At 36.6% G+C, this 10,475-nt stretch overlaps 1 protein-coding gene across 1 annotated transcript in view; it reads right to left on the reverse strand.

Moving 5' to 3' along the window:
- Positions 1-4,810, reverse strand: part of PRMT3 (protein arginine methyltransferase 3) — a gene marked incomplete at its 5' end in the record, with an annotated part of 28,085 nt that extends 23,275 nt beyond the window's left edge. Inside the window, one exon of the mRNA XM_009995864.1 lies at positions 4,732-4,810. Coding sequence (XP_009994166.1) covers positions 4,732-4,810 — 79 coding nt within the window. The remainder of the gene's footprint in view (positions 1-4,731) is intronic.
- Positions 4,811-10,475: the final 5,665 nt, after the last annotated feature.

Here is a 10,475-nt window from a genome sequence, read left to right on the forward strand (position 1 = left end):
TGCTGAGGACAAAAAAAAAACCACCTTTGTAGTTGAAGCCCCCTGCCAAGAAAAGAGTGGAAACTTGATGAAACTGAAGAAAATACTTTGGAACATCCTATTTTGGCTTCTATACTGACTCATATCTAAAGAGTATGTAATAATTGTAGACAGACACTGAAAAGAAAATTCAGGTGAGGGCTTTGCAATAACAAGAAACCTCTGTGAAAAGACATTCATTCCAGAAATGAGCAAATATTCTTTCTCAGGAGTTCCATTCAGCTCTGGCTGGTACTTGCTTTATAACCTAAAAAATTATTTCTGGGTACTGGAAAAGAATAACCATGCTTCTGTTTGCATCTGAAGAGTAAGGAAGTGATCCAACAGACAGAAGAGAACTTCTTCATTAACTCCCCACAAAGTTTTGCAATGGCAGTCATTGCTCTTACACTGCCTGCACATTTGTGCTCTATTTTTTCCCAAGAGTATCTTCAGGACAAGTACCTACTTGCAGCTTTTCAAAATGGTAGTGGAAGACTGACATGAGCCTTTTTAGCAGCTGCCAACAGCCAAGCCAGTCAATCTCTTGGCAATCTCTATCTACTACTGACTGGAAAAGACAGAAAGAACAGCTGCTATGAACATGGCTGTCTATAGCACTAACAAATAGTAAGAGAAACTCAGTTTATATTTACCTAGGTTTCTTTCCACAAAATAAATAATATTTTTTTTGGTTTTAAAGCCACATAAGTTGAATTATTATTCTGGCTTCAGAGCAAATGCCTACTAATAAACACCTTATTTGATTTTTTATTGGTACATAGACATGACAGTGCAAATAAAAACTGAAGCTAAGTTTCTCCCTTCCTCCCCAAAATCAGGTGAACTGTAAAATTAATTTTGTCTTCTGCTCTGCTTGAAATTGTACCTTGTCACAATGAATATGGAAAAAACATTGGTATAGGATACTAAGTCAGGAGAGCAGTATTTTTTTGCCTTTTAGACCTTTCATATAGTGAGAGTGGAATTAGCCTAAAGGAAATAATTTTACACATATTAATGACAAAGAAGAGTCTTCTCTAAATAAGCTTTTTTTTTTTCCATATGAAGACATTAAAGGAAACAATCATCTCTACATTTAGAATTACTAGTTTATACAAAATACAAACACTGCCATTTTTCTCACTTTCTGACTATTTGAATAAATAAATACCAGCAAGCTTTGAGTCCCACTGGTAAGCTACCATCATCCTTCCTTTACAAATGAGGAAATCAAAGCAAAAGGTTTCTCCAGGTACAGCCTACAATTAACTCAGCATTAAAAAGGCACTTTGATGAGAATCAAAACCGAAAAGTGTTCAAAGTGTCTTGTCTGAAACAAACCATTTGGTTCCACTGCACCTGACAGCTGTCAAAAACATACAGAATTAACATCTGGTGGTAGGACTATTTGCAAGTGATTTCTGGAGCCATCAATAAAGGATTTCCACCTCTCAAAGCTTTCATATTCCTATTTACTAGTGTGATAACTGCATTGTATGTGGCTTTACCTCCCAGCATTTTAAACCTTCAAGAGCCATCACCGATGCTCCAAAAATTAAAAGACAAGGTGAAACAGGCAACAAAATCAAGTGACTACAGCCTTTGAGGGAATGTATTTCAGGGAAATACTCTTCATAGCATGGAAGGGGTATGGTGAGAAAAGGAGTAAAGAGACACTGAAAGTCTCTAATTAAAGAACACACAGGATTGTGCTACCAATGTTGCAAACAAAAATGAAAACCACAGCAAAAAGCGATCAACTACTTTATAACCTTCGTTCCTAAGACTAGCCCACATTTCTGGGATATTCTGGGAAAAAAAATTACCACAGCTATAAAGTGTGAAATATCTGAGTGGAGCCATAATCAGTTTTTATTAAATCTCTTCATCCACCCAGCAAATCCTTAAGCCAGCAGCAGAACTCATGATCGATTATACAAAGTGCTTAAGAACAAGCAAAAAGGTAAACACTAATGCTGTAATATAATCTTTTTATTTTAGCCTATCAATAGCAAAAAAAAAGTAAGCAATACCTTCTCAGACTTCACAACAAGAAATCTGTGTTTGACCAACAGGGGCACAGGTAAAAGACTACAGAGACACATGAAGTGACAAATTTACTAACCCGCCCACACCAAGAAACACATGCTAAACTGAAGTTTGACTGGGAATGTAAGCATGTTATCTTAACATTAGCCTAAGTCACCTCAATGCAGCAGAGTTTTGTGAATGTTTAAAAGCAACTGCTTAAAATGGCATTAGTCATTTCACCCACTATCTTCGATCCCCCCTGGAAATCCTCTGCTCTTTCTGCAACCCTGGAACACATTCCTGTGCAATCCTGACAAGACTTGTCATCTTCTTTCTTATTAAGCCTACAATTTAATAATTATTCCTTCTCACAAGTGAAATGAACAAAATGCTGACTGGACAAAAGCACATACTCCTCAGTGTTCTCCCAGATTCATCGTTTTGACCATCTGTGTCCTTCTCGACTCAGTGCCCACAAGTCATCTGTCACTAGGTACAGCTCACGTGCTAAACCACAATATGATGGGAAATCCTTTATCTCTTAGCACTGCCTCACAAACCTCAGGACACTGAAGGGTAAGGCAGCAATCCTCCAGATACAGGGAAATCATTCCAAGTGAATACCATCAGCATTCTCATGCGAACAAGCAAACAGTATTGCCTTTAGAATGATGCCTTCCTTACCTATGTCACCTGCAGTGCATGCAAAAATCTACACTCAAGTTCTAAAGAACAGATGGGTCCTGGGCAGTGACAATTTTATGTTCCCAAATAAAGCTATTATATACTGTACACATTACCCTAGACAGTTTGGTATAAACCACTTTGCATGCCAATAGGCTAAATTGAAGTAATGATATGACTGACTGAACACAAATCTAAAAATTTGGATTCCATTCCTGGCTCAGTCACCAAAGGATCTGGCCACATTGTAGCTGCTCTTACAGCTTTTTTTCAGCTTTTGAACATTCCCTGTAATAATGATCTTGGGCTCCATAATAAAAAGTGGCTTGAGACAAAAATAAGCTTCATGGAGGATTCAGGAGTTTCTCTGGTAAGTCTTCACCTCAGAAAGAGTTCTTACTTTTAGCTCATCTGAATTTGGACGTGTCCTATGCATCTGCACTACAGAAGTGTCCATCTTGCTAAACTGGTTGCTGAGAATCCTTCCCAGGAATCTCAGGCAAAGCCACTTATCTGCTATACAAGCTGGCAGAAGAGCACTAATTGTAAACATATCAAGGAAGCAGCATTCCATTTAAAATCTGGCCACACCACTGGGGAAGGTACAATGCTGTATGCTTTGTAAAGAGCCAAATACAGGCCTAAGGCCATTTACAGACCCCAAAGTGTACTGCATACCCTGACTCTCAAAGGCAACTTTGAGAGGCACAAAGCAACAGCAAACTTACCAACAATACAAATAGAGAACAAGATACTATTGCAGTTTCAATAGTCAAGATTTTTTTTTGCCATTTTCAGAAAGCTTTGGAAGTAGCAAAAAAAATAATTCCTTGCCATTTTAAAGGGATTTCTCCAAATTCAATTATAATGCCACGTAAGATTATCAGCATATATCTATACAGAGCACACCACAGCTGTGGTCTGGATCTGGCTGGACAGTACTGAAAACAAAAAAAGCTCTTCTGTCATACTATTTAAGCAGCTCCTAAATATTTTAACACATTAACAGTAATCTCTTGCTCATACATTCAGCTTTGTGACCAAATGTTGCATAATTGCATAAACCCCCTTTTTTCTGCTGCACTCTTTAGCATACAAAAGCTGACTGCAATCAAAGGGAAGCACTGCAGCAAGCACTGTTACATTGCCATTAATCCAATCATTAAGTCAGTGTAGTGAGACTAACTATGTGCATGGTTAGCACAAAAGGGAAAAAACCCACCAGACTGATGACTACGATTGAAAAGGTCAATATGAAATACAATACTGACAAAGGAATTAAGCACAAAGAATAAAGCACACATAAGACTTGTACAGAAAATGGCATCACATGAAGAAAAAATATTTACAGGCATTTAAGATGACACTATCTAAGCTACTTAAAAAGGACTGAAGAATTCTACTTCAAAATTAAACATTTTGTTCTGTCAATTCCCAGCCCTCCAACCACAAAGAAATCTGGTATCTTTCCAGGAGGATAGAATAAACATGCTAAACTGAAGCAGTGTAATTTCATTAGTCATTGCATGTAGCTATTTGTGCTTGTAACTATGTCCTCCTCATGGCACTTCCCTCCTCCAGGAAAATATCCTATCCATTCTTCCTCTCATACTAGTAGCTCACTCAAACAGTATCACACCTTATAGAATAGACCTTATTTTCCTCTACTCATAGCTATGTAGAAACTGGGATTTTGAGAGGGGAAAACAAATGCCCAAATGTGTGGGAAGAAGTAGGGAGGGAAAATTCAGAGTATACTTAAGAATAAATAACCCCCTCTATTCTTCAAAACATCATTAACTTCAGACCTTGATACCCCATCTAATGTTCTTCTATTACCCATATAGTAAATTAATGCCTTGCAGCTCATACTAATGGAAACATTTTTCATTTAGACTGGCAACTTTCTCATCCGTGCATAGCCTATTCTACATCTCTGAGTTCATTTAGTTTCCCCCCAGAGCTAAATTTATTAAAAGAATTATGAGGACCAACCTGAGCCTCCCTCTGCCAGGTACTTGTCCTTTGCATAGATGACAGAATCCAGCATTGACTCAAAGAGAAGGAAATAACCCTGTTTATAGAAAAGGGAAAGAATTTAGAAATCATTATGCTCCTTATGTAGCCTATTTAATCAAGCTACAGACAGACTTTATCAATGCAGTTTAAGAGCTTTATATGACCATACACTTCAATAAGAGGCAGCATCCAGTGACTTTGTCATCACTTTTGTTTCCAAACTCTAGTTGCATAAAGTACCATCTTTAATTTCCCAAACTGCAACTATCTAGCACCTACTAAATTAATAAACTATAGGCAGTCAATATCCATCTACAACAAGTACCTGATAGCATCCTACAACATCAAAAGAAACTAAAATTCACCTCAAACCAAGTGAAAAGCTGCATGCATGGATTTTTTAATAAGAAATCTGAAGCACCATGCACAAAAGTCCAATAAAATCCCTTCCAACCTTAAACTGCAAATAACATGAAAATCATTGCCAGAGAAACACCAAATGGAATCAATCTTTGCTACTTCACATTTGCAACCTTGCAGCGCCCTGTACCAGCCTGGGCAATTCTCACTAAGACACATGAAAATAAATAATATACCACAGGCATGGGTTGTCTGATGTTCTACATCATTTAGGAGCACCTGAACGTAAAAAATTCTCAGGAAAAAAATAGCTAGAAATAGATTTGCATACTTTTTGCTGTTGTGATTTTAGAGCAGGTTAATAATTCTGTTATAGATGTTTAGAATAACTTACTGCAAACATAATTGAGTCAGCCATTTTCTTCAACAGAAAAAAATTCCTTCATTTCACACTTCTGAGATATAAAAAGCATACAGCACTACATTCAATTAGCATTTTATAGCAAAAAACTGGCTTCTTGACCACTTTTAGGTAAACAGATTTCTATGAGATACACAGCCCTTTGTTTTCCAGTTGATTTCCTGATGTTACACTCTTCCTGTGTTCCAAGTTTGAGTATGACCCTTATTCTTAATACTCAAACATTTCACGCACACATACATTACTATGACAGCAAATCAATTAAGACAAATCATACCAGTGTACATTTTAAATTTTCACTTAGCATACTAATTCTGATTTTGCTTAAAACACAGCTTAGCTGTATGGCGTGATTAATACCTTGACTGCCAGTTGGAAAGAACAAAAATGACAACCGGAAGTCCAGACGTGGGTCCTACAGTCCTGCAAGCCCCGTCAGCAGTATCCAAACAAAGCAAAGCTGAAATGCTGTTTTCCTTCATCTTTCCTCCACTTCCATGTTTGTACAATCATAGAAGTTATTCATTTACATTTATTTTTTATTTTTGAAGTCATCGTGTGACTACAGCATTGCATGGGAACTGCACTGCCAAATTTACTTCAAGTCCATGCCATCTTGGGTGTTTATGTTGTCTGAGGCTCTTAGAATAAAAAATGTTGGAAGTTCAGAATTGCTTACAGACATCACCATCCCCACTGCAGCCTTCAGAACTAAAAATAAAACTAGAAAACCAGAAATGTGAAGTGTGACATATTTGTATTCAATTTCAACCCATTTGAAAATAATGGAAATGCCCTTTTCTTAACCTGTTTCTTCTGGTAACAGAACAGCACCCTACTGGACATTTTTCTTCCCAGTGTTGCCTATTCTTCCACTTTACTGCCTAACTTTTATGAAGTCCTTAGACTAAGTCCCAAAATGAGGGCTACTGCTTTATGAGCAATATGATTTTTAGATAGCTTTGCAAAAGGATTGAAAAGGCCAGGAGCTCTTATTGAATAAGATTATTTTTATGCCTACAGCAAGCCAAAAGCACAGACTGGAACCAGAGTTTTCTTATTCTTGCAGTTATAAAAAATAGAATATGTCTAGTATATAAAAATTATTTTCACATGCTTTTAACTGAAAATGCGTTGTTTTCACAGTACTTTAAATATGACCTCTAGGATGTATCTTAAAACTAGTTACTAGCAAGAATCAGTGACAAAATGACATTTTCACAGGTCAGCTCTTCACTTATTTCTTCCTGCCTAAAATGCTCATTACCTACAATGTCTGCCAAACAAGCCCAAGGAGGACAGCTGGGAGACACACCTTCTCATGAGATATACAGGGAAAAATTCTCCCCGTCCTTTTCCTGACCTTTCCACTCTGGCACCACTGGCTCTCCATTCCTTATCCCCCACCCCCCGCCCAGTTCTATCTTCCCCCCAATTCATTACAACATTCCTGTAAGTTACATAAACCGTCACTGGTGCTGAATCAAGTCATTTATTACTTATACCAAAGCCTTTTGCTCAGTGTGCTGTGCTCATCTGTAGTGTAATTTAGAATGTAATTTCACAGGCTGCTGCCTCACCTGTAGGGGTGCCATCTGGAAAGAGAATTACACCCGACATCTTCTGCCCATGATGCTGTGGGGCACTCTTGCTTCCACCTCAACAATGTTCAGGGGGGTGTGTTTTGTTGTGTTTTTTTTTCTTAAGCATGTATTAGCATTCTCAAAATTAATTACTGCAAAAAGATCTCTAGGATACAAATCCATGAGCCACGTACTAACAATTCAATCTTGCTGGTGGCTAGACTAAGACACATAAAAGGTGACAGGTTCTCTTTTAAAGACAAACTGAATACACTGCACATCTCAAATGTTATGCTGTAATATTATGCATTTTCTACTAAAAAGCTGACCATTTCTTTCTCAAAATGAACATGAAGTTCCTTATTCTTATATTGCCAAAGGTGAAGCAAAATAGTTGTTCTCCAGCTAACAATAAAAATACATATGAACATATTTGGAAAGGAATACACAGCACTGTGGAATTACTCTGTTCAACCTTTCATCTGTCCTACATCATGTCCATCCAAGAAGTCAGCTATGGAAGATGCATGAGGCCACCAACAAATCTGAATCCAGAAGAATGTGAATATCATTAAATTTCTTCTTTATCCTTTATTATCTGTATTTTGTATTTATAAAAGACTCACAAAATTTTCATAGTTTAATATTCTGCATTGCTAAGTCTTGCTCCAATTATTCAACTGTATGACAGCACTCTGACATGTATTTTCATTTTAATTAAAAGCTACATCAAAATATTTTGCCAATGGATCAAAATGCAAGTATAGGATGTTCTTTTAGCATTAGCGCTCCAATATTCATCATGATATTCTGATACTCTTTAAAAGCATCAAGACACATGAACAACACTGAATTCTCAAATATACCTCATTGTATGGAGAATACTACAGAAAAAAAGCTTTGTTTAAAACACATTATTTCAGATTAAAAATACCTGTTCGTGTACATTTCCCTTATCTGCTCCTATTAAATACCTTAGTGGAACTTGGTTTTGCCTTCAGTTCTTTTCTACTTATTGGTGAAAGGCATATACATTTCCAAAATTATGTTAGCATGTTCCAAAACTATGTTTACAATAGTAATAGCATGTTTACAATAGTAAGAATTAGAATTTTTAGTACTGCAGAAAAAAACCCAAACATGTAAGGATAGAATTGAGAAGAAATATTTAACTATTTGAGTAAGCATTGCATTTCCTCCTCCACCTCCCATCAAAGATCCATTTTATTATTTTTGGTACACATCACTGAACCTGGTCTGGCACTCAGTAAGGCCCAGCACAGAATATTTAACTAGATGAAAGGCAGCTATCAAATCACTGGCCCAGAGAGTGGACTTGTGGTTTTTTTTTTATATTCCTATAGGTATAAAAAAGGACACTATTTGCTTAAACTGAGGCTTGTAACTCCAAGGTTTCCACTGGACTGCAGAGTAAAACAAGCTGCAGAGGGCATGTAAAACAGATTGGACAATTGAGTGATTTAAAACATAAAATGCATTAAGAAATGCACAGAACTGATGCAGTCCATTCAATTTTGTGAAAAAATCCTTTTTATATGACAAAATCCCTCCAAAACCTGTTGGGGGATTTAAATAAGAAGCAGCAGCTCCATGTAAACTACTGCGTACTTTGCTGCAGCACCAGTTCCCTCATGCTCAGTCAGCCTTCATGCTGATCTCTTCTGTATGATTTAATTTTAAAACAGAGGAAATAATTCATTACTAACAGAGCAAGCCCACACATTTCAAAATAATAGCTAGACTTTGTTATTATGCACACCCTGTTGTGTCCTTAAACAAATAAGAACACCAAATGGGAAGATCTGAAAAGCAGAAAAGTGATACTTATTACTGGTGTAGGCAAATATATTAAATAGGAAATACAATTCCCTTATCATCTCCATTTTGCTGTAAAGCAATTAAGGTACCCCAGTATGCTCTTTACACAGCATTATTAAAACCAGAAAAAAAAAAAAAAGCTCAACTCTTACATAAAATTATAAATTATTACTGTGTTGTAAATACTAAAACACTTGTATTAATGCATTTCCAAATATTACCAGAAACAACAGAGAGTATTAAGACTACAGAAACACTATGATGTGTTAGAAAAAGCATGATCACAGTATATCCATCAGAGAAAGAAGGGAAACTAGGAAGGAGAAAAAAAAAAAAAGATGGTGCCCAGTGTTTCAGACATGTTCACTCTCTAGGCCTTTTTCCTAAATCCTGACCATCTCCCATTCACAGCCCATCCTGGTATCACTTCAAAATTATCTAACACAAAAGGGAAGGGGGGTGGAGGGAGATATTAGCTACGTGAGCAGTGATACGATTCAGAGACAAGAGTACTAGATTCTATCCTTGGTTTATTTTTTAGTACACCTCTTTCCAATTTTTTCCTTGTCTAAAACTTTATGGTATATTCAGTACCATAAAGTACTGCACATAACAGCAATTTATGAGAACACACTGTACTCGAACACTTAGTTTGAGACAACAATCTGAGACAATTGTCTCTCAGTAAAACCCCTTGCAAACAAGTAATACAGGTATTTTTCAAGTGAATAAAACCCTTAACCTCTGTCTTTACAGTCTCAGCTAGAGAAAGGAAGTGCAAGCATACAGAAAGAAAAAATCTGCACTCAGATGCAGCAGGGTAAGAACATTCCAGAAAAAACTTGACATACAATTTGTTTCTTTCTGCAGTCATCCTTTGAATAAACAGCCTGTAACATTTACAATTACACTACCAAAACCCATGTGCAAAAACACAGCCACCTTTGTATGGTTTTAGCAAATATTTTCCTGGCCTGCATTTATTTTAACAAAAAAACTAGCTTCAGCACTTTACATAGCAGCTCTCACTACAAACATACACTGTACAGAAAATTAACTACAGTAAAACAACATTGTTTCTTAAAATTCAGTACCTTTGGTAGAAGGCATAAATGTGATCCTGACTGAAGAGCAAGTCCACCAGTGTGTACAACTCTTGAGTACTTTCCCAACACTCATACAAAAAGCAGCACATTCAAGTCAAAATTCTAAACTTCCAATAAAATAAGAGCATTTGCAAATCATTTTCAGGTCGAGTCACTAACTGACAAGGAGTTTTATTCATTACACTAAGACACACACAGACCATCTATATGCGTTCAGAAATTATTTGGATCAAATTGTTACTAAGCAGGATATAAAAATGCTCAATTAGTTGTACCTTTGCTTAGAAACCTAACTCATGTACATGTCCAGTATGAGTAGCAAGGTACAGGATTTGCTTGTAGGTGCTCTATGGTACAAGCAGAAAAGTAAAAAAGTGTTAGAGGCTGGTACCTAATCACCAAGAATAATTT

Source organism: Chaetura pelagica, unplaced genomic scaffold, assembly GCF_000747805.2.
Source record: "Chaetura pelagica isolate M959 unplaced genomic scaffold, ChaPel_1.0 scaffold164, whole genome shotgun sequence".
NCBI lineage: Eukaryota > Metazoa > Chordata > Aves > Apodiformes > Apodidae > Chaetura > Chaetura pelagica.